Source organism: Cydia fagiglandana, chromosome 16 (assembly GCF_963556715.1).
Source record: "Cydia fagiglandana chromosome 16, ilCydFagi1.1, whole genome shotgun sequence".
Taxonomy (NCBI): Eukaryota; Metazoa; Arthropoda; class Insecta; order Lepidoptera; family Tortricidae; genus Cydia; species Cydia fagiglandana.
In genome coordinates this window covers 9,199,759-9,215,867 of record NC_085947.1, presented here as the reverse complement: position 1 = coordinate 9,215,867, position 16,109 = coordinate 9,199,759, and the positions used below count along the sequence as shown (strand labels likewise).

The 16,109-nt window shown below is 38.0% G+C and overlaps 1 protein-coding gene across 2 annotated transcripts in view; it reads left to right on the top strand.

Moving 5' to 3' along the window:
- Window positions 1-3,326: 3,326 nt before the first annotated feature.
- The window catches only part of LOC134671913 (semaphorin-1A), a 421,041-nt gene continuing 408,258 nt past the window's right edge, over window positions 3,327-16,109 (top strand). The window contains exon 1 of one of the 2 annotated variants that reach the window (XM_063529776.1): window positions 3,327-3,900. In XM_063529776.1, coding sequence (XP_063385846.1) covers window positions 3,804-3,900 — 97 coding nt within the window. In that variant the 5' untranslated portion in view covers window positions 3,327-3,803. The remainder of the gene's footprint in view (window positions 3,901-16,109) is intronic. The other variant, XM_063529775.1, reaches the window with a different exon arrangement.

Genomic DNA, 16,109 nt, shown 5'->3' with positions numbered 1-16,109 from the left:
AGTCGCTCAATAGCCACCTCCCCTCGGCGGCATAAGTGACCAAAAAAGGTGAGGATACGAGACTGGACGAAAGATGATAAACACTGCTTGATGCCGAGCCAATCATATACGAAAACAAATAACATGTAACAGAGAACTAGTAATAACTATACGAAAAATACGTAACATTAGGGGATTCTAGAATTACTTACCTTAAAACGTGCAAGATAACGTTAGAAACGTACCCATTGTACAGTGCCAATGGGATAAGCTAAGTAGTTGGAAGTCCCTAAGCCAACGTATTGATTAAGAGTAAAAACCTTATTCTGTTAGCAAAGCCGCAATAGAATTGTAGCGAGAATAGAATCGTACGAGAAAGTATTATTAGTTCGTGTAGCTTAAGTACTTCTCATATAACTCAACTATATCTATTTAATATTGTATGTTGTAATGTAAAAAAGTGCAACAATACTTTGTTGGGGTCATTTTGACAGCTAAACTAGAAGTGACAGCGTCCTACAATGCGTCTATCAAAAAACTTAAAATAAAACGTAAACGACTTAGACTACACATCACTGCTTGGGGGGTATACACTATAGGTACATCGATCTTGAACTAAATGGCAACACGTGGCAAAACATATCAATAGTTGCTATACTAGTTTACTTTTTAGGTGGGTTTCGTCGCACACGTTCAAAGTTATTGGATGAAGTATTTTAGTGGAAACCCCTTTGAACACTACTCAATATTTTCTGTTATAAAGTAAAAAAAAATAAAAATAAATCTGATTCGACCAAATGAAAGCATTTATATTATTTGAATTTGATGGTCACGTTGAAATGTGTAGGTAAGTATTACTGAATCGCGATTAGAAAGGGATTGAGATAGCTGTCAATCCATATTGATTTTGACGTAAGTGTATGGAAATCTGTTATTTCTAATCCCTTTCTGATCGCGGCATGATAATACTACTAGGGTTGTACTTAAAATATGTCTCCGAATAAGGGCGCCGCCTACATCTGTTGTTATAAAGTTATAAACTAGACAAAACTTACAAAGGAAACTTTTAAAAAATTCCAACCATTATTTTTTGCTCGCACTGCAGTCTCTGTGAGCAAGTTTTAAATTTCAGACTAATTGGATTATTATACTGAAACGATGCTCGAAACGTGTGTCTATCCGCTTGCAAGTCGAACGGAACGCCACGGGCTAAGTATCTATGGAAATTGGATTACAGTCAAATTATATCAAAAACGAATTTAATATTTCAGTTTTAGATTTTTGCGTCAATCGAGGAATCATAGAATAAATTTATATTTTTTCTACAAATCGTACACGATTGAAATGGCTTTACAAAACCCCTAAGATATTTTGGGAAAAGACCGGAATTGCGACTTTTTAAAATCAAGACCGAAGTGATCCCATAAGAGCTCCTCGAACATTTTTGCACAGAGCTCTAAAAATCACATGAGTCATGCCAATGCCAGGTTGCTGCTTATGTGCGGTTTATATCTAAAATTCATAATTACGGATTATATTTCAAAATCCCGGTGCTCGTTGTAGCTCTGATGCTTCTGTTTGTTTACAATCATGTTTAGCATACGAAGATCCTACGTAAACCATAATAATAATCGTTTGGCACGTTTATTGTTTAGCGGAGATTGTGACTAAACATCCGGTTGTTGTATGTTATGATCTTAAATGGTGTGAAAACCTCTACCTCTGTGTTGGTAACAAATATAAAAACGAATTAAAAAAACTGATATATAAATAATTATAATATATAATTAAGCCTACGTTTGTACCTCCGTCTGTTCATAGTTATGTTCGTCGTGGCTCTTTAATCTCAAGAACCGTAATTGGTATTTTCCTTAACACTAGCTTAGATTACTCACTCCATACATGGATAAAAGCCGATTTATAATTTGTATTTAGACAGCTTTACGAGAATTCATTCATTATAAAATTTAAGCTTAATGGGTACTTAAGTAAGTATGAAGTTTAAAGTGAGTTTAAAACTTATCAATAATAGTACCTTAGGTACCTACCTCAGAATTCCCATACAACTTAAGAAAAGTTATTTATGAAGTAAACACTCTATCTAAGCTTAGTCTTATGAAGTTATGACCCAAGGGCATAGGCCAGACTTTCGCTACCTTTTTGCGGGGCGGAATGTATAGAATTTGACTCTTTTCGCAGGCCGGATAGTATAAATCTATTTCATCTTTTTCTTCGTTATAAAATGTGCGATCCCTATGTTTCTCTACTCCGTGGTTACCAGTCTTCCAGAACTGCGGAACTGGTAACTTATTTTAGTAAAAGTCTCTTTTCGAGGTAGTTAAAGGTTCGAGATAGTAAGTTAGAGTTCGTAATGATTTAATTAAATATCTCCATAATCCTCAGTCGGAGATTCACGTCCTACCTAATTAACGTTTTAAATCTCATTAATTGCTAATTCAAAATCAGCCTTATATCAGTAAAATCATACCTGTCATAAAATATCTTTTTAGTCACTGTATGTCTCTTAGGCCTGTTTCCTCATTGATACAACCGTAAAGTGGACATGGCTTTAGACATTTCGGGTTAATACTTACAGAGTAAATAATTGTGGCTACTGATCTGACTGACAACTTGCTTAACCTACTCAATTTCAGCGCAACGAAGGAAATCATCGACAAGCTAGACTTTCACCTAAACTGCCTATAGCAAAGTAACTACCTAACTGTATTCATGCATGATTAGATACAAATATTTGGTAGTTTACCGAACATAAAGAGAATGCCCGCTGCACACTCTATGCAACGCTATAAAGGGGCCATCGATAAAGGAGTCATGCACAATAATGTTTATTTTATCGATTTTCACACGGGCCGACAACAATGCATCTCACTGGTGCTCTAACATCGAACACGACTTAGTTTGGTACGGTTCCAAACTGACCCAATAACGCTATAAGGGACGAACTTTGCCGAATTAAAAATAATGAACAAGTTGCTAGGGCACCCCACCGTTCCACGAAAAGTATTTCGACAAAGTTATATCCCTCTTTTTCATGAACCCGGATTTAGAACTTTGTGTTAGCAGTGTTTGCATGTTGATTTTTTTGCTGAATGGTAACTAATAATCGATTAGTTTTATTTATGACGTGTATAATTGAATGATCCATTATAAAACCTCTCTATATCATTTAGATTCAATACCATTTGTTATAAGTAAACAATACTTATTTTTACTATTGTATACCATTATATTAGTTGAATTGTTTGTAAAGAATTCCAAGAAACACCGATAACTGATCGGTTAACAAGACAATTATAGACTAGGAGGCACCTACCTATTAGACGGTTCGACTCTGTAGTTAAGGAGGAGGCGTCAATTAGTAAAATCACGCCGACTCGTGTCTGGTTATTTTTTCCGGAAGGGGATTTATAATGCATGCTTAAACCCGCTTGTAAACTTGAGTCGTAATTGCGACCTTACGATTCGCTGAACTGTCACGCCCCTAACGAATTTTTAATGCACCCAAAATCGTTTATAAACAAAGACTCCCCGCCAGTTCCAATTGCAGGTTTAGTGTTCATTAGGATATGCAGGCGCTTTTTTAACGCGATTATGACGTCGCAGGGTTGGACAGCCGAGGGTTGCGAGGAGGGCTGCGTCACGTGCGAGGTCCGCACTCCGCAACACCACGCATGCGAGACCGCGGGGCGCCGCCAGCGCCTGCGCGATCCGCCGGCAGTCAGTCCACCGCCGGCCGCCGCGCGCCCCGCCTGTGCCCCGCGCGCCGCGAGTGCTTCAAGTGATGTCGCTCTGTGACTAGTGCCATGCTCGTGCTCCGCTGTGCCCTGCTGGCGGCACTGCTCGCCGCCGCCGCCGCCGCCTGGCAGGAGAACGTGCGCCCGAAAGTCTTCGCCCAACTAGGTGAGTTCACCGCCACGGAAACGCAGCGGTGCAACAGACCTAATAGCTAGTGTTAAGTGAAGTTCACGACCGCGGCACAGCCAATGTTTATGTTGTTTTGTTTGGTGACAACGCGCCAACAAACGCTACTTTCAAAAGTTTTCGTGTTTGTGTCAAAGTGTCATGAGTCCTCTGACGGAATGTAAACAGAACGCGTCCTGCCTGTTAGGGACATTCTTATATGAATTGGTAAACGGAATCTTACAAGACAACTAGAACACGCTGGTAACTTGTTGTTTACCCATCTGTTTGACTTAGGTATAATGTTCAAACATTACCCAAAGTTCTGAATCAAGTCTTGTCAACACATGTTCGAGGCCAGTTTCGGGAATAGGCATGTTATTGTTCTCCGAATATTGGGAATGCCAAATGTTCACAAATACATATAATTTGGCTGGCTCTTGAGACCTCTGTAGCCGTAGGTATGCCATTTACCAAGGAGAAATTACACAATCGTGAGGATCGTTATTTCGAGAATACAGCGGCTTCGGTAAATCCCTAGGCTCTGTCAAGGACTTTCAATGTCTGGCTCTAATCTTGTGCTGAAAATCGAATAAATAGAATACTTACGAATATTCGTCAAAATAGGGTAATATAATTTTAGGCTACGTATGAAGCGGTACTTACGTACTTATTTGGAATTGGTTGACACTCTTAAAGCTCTTTCATCGGAGAGTAATCTTAAAAGATATTGCAAACATCACATTATACAGGTTCAACCTTTAAAGGTAAAAAGCAAAGCCACAAAGTTATAATGATTTTGCCAAATGAACAAATGCAATTTCAAATACAGCAGACAACAACAATAGCGGTTATCATGGAAGGATAAACGACAACGTTGCCATTCCGGCGACGCATTTGGAAACAGTCGGCCCATACAATACAAACAGTCAGGAACTGAAGTAACGAGTCGGAGTCACGCGACTCCTGCAGGAATAGTCGACTGTGTACTACTGTGCATTGTTTTATTGTGCAGCCTGCAATGCGGGGGACAGCCACGTGGCCCTCATTAGTGCAATACAAAGAGAAGCAGTTCTGCGTTTTGCAGCGAGGATTAGCGGATGCGATGCTTAACGTAGCGGATGGAACTTTGTCGATAGTCGCTTCAACGTGTTTGTTTTAATATGCTGGGAACTTTCGAGTCATCCGAGGCAAACTGCAAACTCCAGCGAATATAAACAAGCGCTTTAAGCTTGCAACAACAGTCACCACCGTTTAATGATAATGATCAACGTAAATTAGACACGCTGACGTCACACATGGAGACGCGAATGTGTCGGACGCATATCCTGCCTCATATCCGGCCATTGTTTCGGATCGTTCGTATGTGTTATAATGTTTAATGTGCTGACATTCTAATGTTAAGTAATTTGCAAAGGCATTTGTCTTAAGCTGAGACAATCAGGGTCTAAATGTACCCGTATAGTCCCGTAATAGTGGGAGTAATGGAGCAAAATTGACAAAATTAAGTTCGCGAGTTAATTAGTCCGCTACAGTTACTGTGTTTGATGTAGAGACACTCGAAGCGAGTCAACACCTCTCATGTAATGTGATCCAGAGATCGTAACCAGAAGGGTCAGATATACCGCTTGCGGTTTATTATACGACCATTTATAGCGATGCGGGGTCTCGGAAAAAGTACTGAGCATGCGGTCACCGCTATATGAATTACACAACGATATCCATTCTCGAAATATCAACTTTATTAACCGCAGTATCAAATTAAATTCGAGAACTCATGAGAACGAATTGGAATCGAATTAGAAAAGTACTTTGTGCAACTGATACACACCTTTGAAGAAATAAATACGAATGTTACGATGTTAATGAGATTTTTATTGAGAAAATTGTTATTCGTCGATAAGCGTTGGCCGTATCTGTCAACATTATTGGTCGTGAACTATAGAAGGGTAATTGAACTTGGTTGGAACAATTTGTCTCAATGCATAACGGTGAAGTGATGAATCGTGTTCCCAAGCGAGATGTGAAAGCGGCTGATAATGATAGGGTAAAATGCATTTGGCGATAGTTCAATGATAGTTCATACGCCTTAGGAGATAAGTTGGTGCAATCTAACTAACCTAATTGCGAATAGTGTTGCACCAGCGTCCGGCGGCAGTAGATAGTGTCTTGCTAAGTGTGCCACCAGGGTAAAGATTCCATTATAACTAGAGTGCCAGCGAGATAACATACTATTTTACGAGTTTCAAAGTGTTCTTGTAATAACCAAGATAGGGGAAGCGAGAGTCATTTGTAGAAATAGTTCTCACAACACAATATGTTACGTGTATTCCAAATAACGGTTTGGCCATTTCGTGGGTTGAATTAAACAAACATTCTTGCCCGATATCTAACAGGACATGGCATCGACATGGGTGACATATCGCTGTCGGCTCCGATATTAAATATCGCTTAGGACGATGTGGAAGGCATTTCTTCAGTCATAAATTTAACTCCTATAGGTACTGATATCTACCTATATTTAAAAAATACTTGAAGGATGAGAATATTTTTCTATGTCACTTCAATAAACATGCGTCGGTTGTAAGGATAGGTTTTACTCCATATAACAGCTAAATACTTAATGATATTACTGGTCGATATGACGATTAATTTATATAATTAATAAGGCCCTACATATGTGAATGACATAATTATTCTTATCAGGTAACTCTCATGCGGTGGGTATAATACGCTAAAGGTCAACCTTCGTGTAGTATTGTAGTAACGTAGTAACGCACATAGGTACTTTATAATAACTGGCGATATAACATTCACTGCCTATATTTATGTACTAAAGACATATTTGACAAGATAATTGTGCGTCGTATCGTGCAGTGTAGGTTAGAGAGGTTATATCTTTTTCAATGAGGAATTTAATGTATGTAATTCCCGCTAGAAATTAGGTACCTATTATTGTTTACTTACCTATATTAAGTAGTAGCTAGTTATATTGAATGTGGAATAATTTGTGTCGTTTCCAAGCAAACAGTGCCATTTAGTCGCTTGCCATAAGGACGCTTTGACATGTTATTCGTATAAAGATGTAAGAAAATCTCGTAGTAGTAGTAGTAACTAGTAAGACACTTTATTATACAAAAATCAAAACAAAACAGGAAAAATAACATTCGTCATTAGTACAAAGGCGAACTTATCCCTTTGAGGGATCTCTTCCTTACGGTAAGCAATAAAGTGGGACCTTTGACTACACTTCGACACATTTATTGTTATAGCGATCATTACATAAGGTCAATGTGGCGAAGTCCGGCATACTTTTTTTTTTTTGACTTTGGAGTGATCTAGTTCCGTTAATTATTCACCTATGTTACTGCTTGTAATCGCATACGACGAAGAATTTAATAATTAATAGTTTAGCCTTAGTGACAGATCATTTCAAGCACAAATTAAGCAAAATTAATGGCATTTTTTAAAATTCGGCGAGTAGACGGACTTCCCATGCAGTTTAAGGGAAGTCCGTCTAGTTATGATATCAGCCAATCTATGGGTGCGTATATGTTCGTAGTCAAATTCCTAAAAAGAACGGATCAAGACAATGAAAAGTGTACTTTAAACTTGTTAATATACGGTTCAGATTCGAAATAAACACCATTTTTCTAAAACAAAGGCAAGTCCAGCATATACTACAAAAATGGGGTGGTAAACCTTTTTTGCCAAATAATTAAACATATTTATTTTTTTTGATTTCCGAAATAAAAGGTCAATAGTGATTTTAAAATGAATTTTTATCGTTTCTTTTAATTTACTGAGATCAAAATTTAATAAAGTAACATCATGCGCAAAGTCAGGAGGATTTTTTGATACCTTATCAAATCGTTATATTATTAAAGTCGCAAAAACAGTTGGTAATCTCTGATTTAACCAAAGTATTTTAATTAAAGCATATGACGGACTTGCCTTGAACATAATAGACGGACTTTCCAACTTAGTCAAATTTTAATATGGTAAATTGTGGAACGTATAATTACAAAACTAAGCTAATTTCTGATATTTTAAAAATAGAATAAAGACAGCTGGTTCTTATGCTACTTACGTAGGTACTTTCTGATGCACAATCTTTTCAAAAACTATTTTTAACAATTTTTTTTCGAACGGCTGTCGCACTATGACTTCGAGTTCAAAACACGAAATGACTTGTTGAGGCGGATTGCTCTGAAGTTTGTTGTCACAGCGCCATCTGTTTTACAGTGACGGAACTAGCGCGAAAAACTGGTTAATCGACTGGACTCCAAAGTCGCTTACGCCTTCAAATTCAAAAGTTATAACGTGTGGACGGACTTGCCTTGTAGACGGACTTACCCACATTGACCTTACCCGTAAGGATAATGTCAGTGCGTCGGAGACTTTTATACCCCTATGTATATGTGCCAATCCTCGAGGAACCTGGACCATTATTGCGATTTCAAAGTTAGCCAGTATACAAATGTGATCTCGAGAATGCTCATGCTTCAATTGATTTATCTGAGGCAATGGATTAGTAAGTGATGGGAACACAAGGCCTGTTAAGATCATACGACCGGTTCGTTTACGAGTGGGTAGGCTGTGGAGGGCTGAACTGGTTACTAAGTGAGATTTCTCTGACTCAGCGCAGATGAATCATGGCTCTATATCCACCTATATGTTAAGATAGGTTAGTTTATGCTCTGATGCCATGGGTTTGCCTCAACAAGCGCAAAAACTTGAACAAAATATTTTTGAAACGTGCGCAATAAAAACTAGACTTTAACTGTTAAGTAATAAGAATGCTTACCGCTCTCCAAGAGGCCACCTGCATCGAAATTAAGCTTCAAGAGGGAGCAGTAATATTTATATCAAATATGAATAGGGGACTGAGTTAATATGGTATAAATCGTACAAATAGATACTTAGGCTTAAAAAGTCTCCCTAAAAAGTAAGATTTATGACCTTTGACTTGAAACAGGTGCCGTCTCTAGTACGATTCCGTAGCTGACGAGCGAGTCACGTTGCATTATGGTTTCCGACACCCTCTTTTATGCTTGTACTGCGTGGATTATAGAACGTTTAAGTGGGACCATAAAATAACCATTCACGGACTACCTGAAGAAGAAATAAATTACTTAACAGGGTAAAGCTTTTATATCCGGGAATGTTTTGTACGTGTCGCGTTTTGCCTCGTGGGTGCTTATTGGGTTATTCGTCAGAGCCGATACCCGAGGGACCAGTTATGTGGTGGGGTGCATAATTCTGTGACGCCAGCCTTGTTTATGATTGCACTCTCTTGTACAATTTATTAACCTACGGCGGGAAGCTCTTCGATTATGAAATTTATTTATCGCTGCAGCGATGCCGCAGGCTTTACGATGACAGTTAAGAAATTGCACGAACTTTTGCCGTTCCGATAGCGAGTAAAGCCACAATGGCGACCTAATTTATCAATTCCGCGACTCGTAAGTCAGTGTCGTCGCCTTTATCGTTGAAACCGCACAAAAGCGAATAAAAATCTAAAGCCGCAAATGCTAATTTACAAAAGGACAAAAGTTCAAACGTTCATCGACAACAATCGCTTTTAAGTCTCGGGAATGCGGCCGATGAGCACCATAAAATATGCTTAATAGTAACGTGATATGGTAAGTAATGGATTGTGCAGCATCCTTGGAAAGTACAGGATTGATAATGGACTTTAATAGTGTCCGTTAAGGTGTTTTGTGGCTTGGATAGTGATGTTCTGAATGGTGGAAGCAAATAGCTGTGCACGCACGTGCGTGCGGCGGCGTCGCGGCTTGAGGGTGGCGGGGGAGGGGACGAAGAAAGGGGGGTCATGGCGCCGCCTGGCGGGAGAGGGACAAGTTTATGATGACGCGATATATTGTCTTCTCAGTGTGGGATTTATGGTTCCGTTTGTTTTATTTTTTGGACACGTAGATTAATTTCTTATAGTGGTAAGAGCTGTCTATGATATTGTTTGTTTGCGGTTGCTCGTAAACAGCACTTGGTTTGATGTTAACGGCCGCGGCACTTGTTCGTATCTAAATGTGAGCTGCGAATAGTCATTGCGGCAGTTAACCGCATGTGCATAACATTTGTTGCTTGAGGCATTTCCTTTGCGAGCTCGGACACAAATGTAAGTTAGTTATTATTAGAAATACAGTACCAGGAACGTTCTTTATGAGTAATTAGACTATTCCTGGGGCTTCGTTGATATAGGAAAAGCAGATGAACATTGATAATTTCTTGTTATTGAGCAGAAAGATAATACGGTTACAGTTTTCTAGTGCATTGTGTGACACAAAACTGGAATACATAGACCTTTTTTACTTGAAAGCAGTCATTGTACTATCCAGTCATTTGCAATTTCATTCGTACTGCATGCAGAGTGATATATTTGCCTCAACACTGCAATCACTGTTTTTCTAAGCTTTATTTAACTTCCAAATATAATTAGAAATATATCCTTAGGTACATATTCCAAAAAGACAATTGAAGATTCGCACCAGAATCGCAGTAGAATTTAGGCAAATCACAATCAAGGGCTGATTTTATTCAACCCGTCCGACAAAACCAGCTCAAACATTGGTTTACTAATAAAAATATTGACTAGGGCGTCGACGGCGCAAATACGGAAGCTTTTTAAAAATAGTCCTAGTCAGTGTTAGACCTTTTGTAATGCAGTTTAAACCCGGATTATGAAGATAATAATGAACCAGGCTGGGGCGAATTCAATCACTTGCGTTGGCTCCATGAATACTTCGCTATTGTTGAAGTAGAAACATAATAAAAACTTGGATACAATAAGGATTTGCAATGCTTTTATTGCGCAAAAAGCGTGATGTTTATTTACAACGTGTTTTTTATTTTAAATTGAAATAAAAGTATTTTTTCTAATTCACTAATAGATCAATTACGTAAAAGAAAAAGGCTTTATTAAAATCCGTAATCGAAGTCGGGTTAAACTTTTAACTTTGTATTTACTTACAATTGAAATTTACTCCAAATAAGGATAGCGTTAATCGTTTGTCACGGATTGAGGTCAAAATTTTCTATGCATGCATGTAATAAAAAAACCTACTTATTAGAGTTTAAAACTAAACAAACCTTCATTGCCCTATTAGCACGCTCAAGCGCGATGCCAAAGCTAAAGAGGCCCTTACTCCAACAATAAATCTCCATTCGTCCTCATTTACACTGAGTTTCATTTACCCCTTCATTTGAAAAGGCCCGATGAATGCATAGCAGTCAATGGGACGTAAGAAATGGGCCAGTGACGTGAGGCACTAGTCAAGTGAAACGTGTTTCCCGACCACTCCTGTGGGAGCTCGCCATTTCCAACTGTCTCCTAGAGTGGGGATTTCTCTCAAGTTTAATCTTACTCCTTAGAATGCAAATAAGTATATAAAAAATAGTATAGAAGAAAGAGAAAAGAAAACAAGGCACTGGAGTACTTATTTGAATTTGAATACCGATGTCCAGTTTATTTGTGATCCAACATCTTATAGAGAACTTACACTAAGAAGATAATTATTTTACTAAACAGCATTGGATACAATCTAAATCAGATTAAATAACACACATATTTTAGGGACCTACATTTATCCACCACACATGTACTAAGAATGAACTTTTGGGTTACTTTGAAGTTTGCACCAAAGTTCTAGAAGATCCACCTTTACGGATACCTATCCCAATATCTCTATACAAGACATATCCAGTATATCCACGTATTCGAAATTCGATAGACCTGGAAATTGTATATGGGCTTTTTGAATACGTCTGCATGCTATGCAGTCGAAATTGGTTTGTTTATTCAAGTAACATCAAAGCGTTCAAAACCGCACGGTCACCAATCGAACTTCTATTACATCGTCAACAATTTAATACAGCGCCAGCATTGACAGCCGTGCAAACTTCAAATTTAAAGACCGAGAAAAAAAATTAAAATTTACGAGATGTTTATATTTTTCCTTTTCATGGACATTCAACAAAATTCGTTAGTGGCACCAAACAGATCTCATAATAAGTGTATTTAATATTAGATGAGTAAAAACTTCGAACCATTTTAATAGTATTTCCCTGCACTGGAGAGGGTTCTAGCTTCACTGGTTCCCTCTAATGAGCTGGAAGCCAGGTGTTCTTGCACAATGTACGCGGTAACAATAGGGGTAAGTCGCACCCTATTACGCGTGCCAGTAGAAATTTCCAATTGACTATATTTTGTCGGGCGGGACAGCTGGTGGCCATGTGATTCGTGTTTGTTAATCTATGCCAATTGGATAGGCAGTTTATAAGTCGTTTTAGGTCGGGTCCATACATCACGTGCCTAAAAATTTTTATCCGTGTTATCGAACGGATGTCGGCGCGACTTATGATAGTGTAAGTATGTATTTTTAACTAAAACTTGGTTGATTTGATAGAATTGCTATATACTTCGACCGACGTTTTGATATAAAATTTACATTTTTACAATATTTTAATATTAAATTCAATGCTTACCGTCCTACCTAAGTATATAATAAATAATTGTAATTTTCCTTTTCTACTTAGTTTTACTTTATTTCGCTTATTGGACTTATGCTACACGCTTAATATTATGAAGTACAATTAATTTTAACTATACCTCTGGGAAAAAGCACGTACCGTTCACGAAGATCCTTATCTGCCGCCTTGGCATGAATATGCTACAGGATTTTAGTGCTCTAGCCAAGTCTATTCCGTAAAGTACCTCATTGGTCACGGCAGAACGATCTGTTTGAGATAGCAGCTTTACAACACCAAGCACTCCGTCTCGTACAATCCAGTACAAGGGTGATCTTGGATTAAGCATTGTTGTTACGAATCTTGAGGTCACGTTACACTGGTTTCAAAATTACATGATAGGTGATTGTATTTTCCTGCCAGCTATTTTGTGAGGGCGGTCAGTTTTATTCTACGCTCCATTTGTTAGGCCTGAAAAATTACTATCGATATTTATTTTAGTCCATCTTTTCGCCGATTTATATTAATACCTATTTTTTTTATAAATGAGAGATATGAAGAGCAGGCGGCTTCCTCGCACAACGTATTGCGATACAACGAGGAAAGTATATTTAACAATGTTAATAAATGCTTTCTGATGCTAAATATGAGTGTTAGGTAAATGTTTATGCTCTAAGTTCGAAAATATTCATTAAATAGATGAATAGACATAAAACATCAATTAAATAGTAGGGGTAGAATTAAGTACTTACTAATGCCTCATGTTGTTGTGCTCAACGAAGCGGCTAATAAGAATCGGGACAAAAAACTTAATTTCATTCAAGAAATTGCACTCTTTCAAATAGGTACCTATACTCACATGTGTAGCAAAAAACGACGTAGGTATTACATATTTGAATATTAAGCTTATTAATGTCACCTCCTTATGCCTTTCACCTTAACTTTTTTTTTGTTGGCCTGGGTTAGTGTCCTGGGAAAGGCCTCCCCTCCTTTCCTCCACTTATAACTTATAACGTCTAAAAATGTATATCAAGATCTTCCGGTCAAAGAGTCAACTAGAGTTAATTTGTAAATGAGTTTGCGCGAGTCGCTGGAGCAATAACTGTTTCTCGCGACATTTCCCCGCGTCAACCAATCAAACGTTAGCTGAAGGAGTTGAGTATATTTAGTGCCCTAAAAATAAACAGGAGCACACTTGAACTTGACTGGGGTTCAACGAACGGGGCTGGCCGATCATTATGTACCATACTTGATTCCGATTCCTAATAGAGTAGGTTTGTTATGTTGGGTTGGAGCGCTGTCGAATGAGTATTGGTTTAGTTTGGGTGGAAATTATTGTTGAGGGTGAAATTGTATTTAGAGGCCAATACGAACGTAGATTTTGATATCAAAATGATGTTATCATTAGCGCGTGTTTTTTGTATATGTATTAGAGCAAGCAAGACGCACGGGATTTAGTTCACAACTGTACCCTTTACTAAAGTTACCCTTTTGACTTTTTAATATCAATTTGACCTTTCCGTCAAGTTAATAAATAATTATATTCGGTCGGTATCATTATTAATTTGTCACTATTAAAATACTAACCATCAAATATATAGGTACTCTAATGTATTCATTAAAATCGATCGATCATGTGATCGAGTCATTAAAACCACATTTGTGTTTTTGTTATACCTATATACTCTTACGTCTTTTTTGCTAGAAAAGTAGTGCATTTTCAAGTCGTGTTTTGTTTTATCTAAAGATCACTGCGAGGAGCAAGCTGTATTTAAATACACATTTACTTTGGGTCGCCGCACACTACGATGGGCCGATGGTTATCAACGAAAATAAAATTTGTCCGCGGCAGAAAATCAGTGTGATTACTGAGGTTAGATGGCCGATAAGGTATTATGAAGTAATTAAGTCGGACTAGTTAATTACGTGATCGTTCTAAGGGCTACTGAAAGTCAAAATTGTTTTAGCCGTGGTATCAAGAAATTAATAAGTAGGTGTTGCTATGCTACATTTTTGTATAATGTGTAATATGTTTGTAGGACAAAAACACCATGAAGTCTGCTCTACGATTGACACTCGCGCTTTTTGCCTACTCGGACTGTTTTTTATTTCATGCCTTTTAACTACCATAAATGATCCATTAAAGGTTTTGATCTGGGGATATTTTTAAGGTGCAGTGAGTTCAGAAAACGGAGTTTTTTAAAAGCCGTAGCTCTTTTTTGGATCACAATACGGCTGCCATACATTCAATTAGCAAACTTGAGGGCTTTTTCTAGTGAGTGGAGTGATTAGAATCCTAAGTTTTTGACTTTTGCTCGATAGAAAACGATCACGAACATAGGTCTAAAACGGACTTTAAAGATTCGTAACAATTTGTGCACAAAAGATAGAAATATGAAAACTGCTTCTATGTACGCGCAATTGAATGCTTGAACGACTACCAGGATTACTTTTTTTTTTAATTTCACATTCACTAAATAAGTTCGAAAATATGATATCAGCGGTTCCGTGCACGCAACTTCTTTGATCAGATGCCCGCTGGGCTCGGATCAAAGCACACGTATCGCGAATTTAATTAAAATGACAGTTGATTTTGGCATTTATTTCGACATTAAGTCATATACATATACGAAAAAGTATACCAGTAGACAAATAGTATTTAAAAAAACAGGGTAAATAATTATCATCACATGGAGCTCGAGTCTCATCTTAGATTTGATTTGTTGGGGCATAATGGTTGAAAAACGCAGTAAACTATCTTAAAACAATACGATTCCAATATCATTTAAGTAATTTGCTCCTTGAAACCCGGCGTAGAATGAAAAAAGTTTGAAGACTCATACTTATTGATTGGAATTAATTTTCATTATGCTGGTATTAATATTGCATACCTATTTGACGTACTTTTGTACGTCAACGTCAATGAACTGTGATGACAATGTTGTGATCTTGTATTTATGCTAGAGAACTTTTGATCTTCAAATATTACCTATTAATACGGAACATTATGTAAATATTTCGTGTACTACTTGAAAATCGTGCAGTGGTACACCTATTTTGTTGCTGTGAGGTCCGTCTAAGATAGATGTATAATGCGGTTACGTGCTGTTCTGCAAACCTTCATGAAATCAAGAATAAATAAACGGCTATGGTCTAGCCTCAGCGAGTTTTTGCGGCTTGTGAGGCCGAGATATACATTATACATACTGGCCTACGAGGCTTACAGCCCAAAACCACTGCGGTGCCTGGTTTGTGATTGCCTATGTATCGAGTGTTATACTAATTTACTATAAAATAAAACAAAGTTTTTCGTTCAATGATATTCTGTGCATATTTAATTTTATACCTCGTCGATGACAAACAAGCATACGGCCCGTCTGATGATAAGCAATCTTCGTAGCCTTTGGATGCCTGCAACTCCATGCGCGTTGCCGAGTCTAACACTCCGCACCCCTCGTTGATAACTGGCAACCATACTCACCGGCAGGAAGGACACTATGAGTAGGGTCTAGTGCTAGTGTTATTTGGCTGCAGATTTCTGTAAGGTTGAGCTCTGCTCTAGATCTGGAATGACATCCGCTGTGCTGTGCCCTACCACACAAAGCGAGATGTCATTCTCAGTTCCCATTCCCATACCTCTCTTTGGACGTAGTTCAAGGACCATATATCTTAAATATGCCGATACCGATATGTCCATATATCTTAAATATTAACTATAGAGA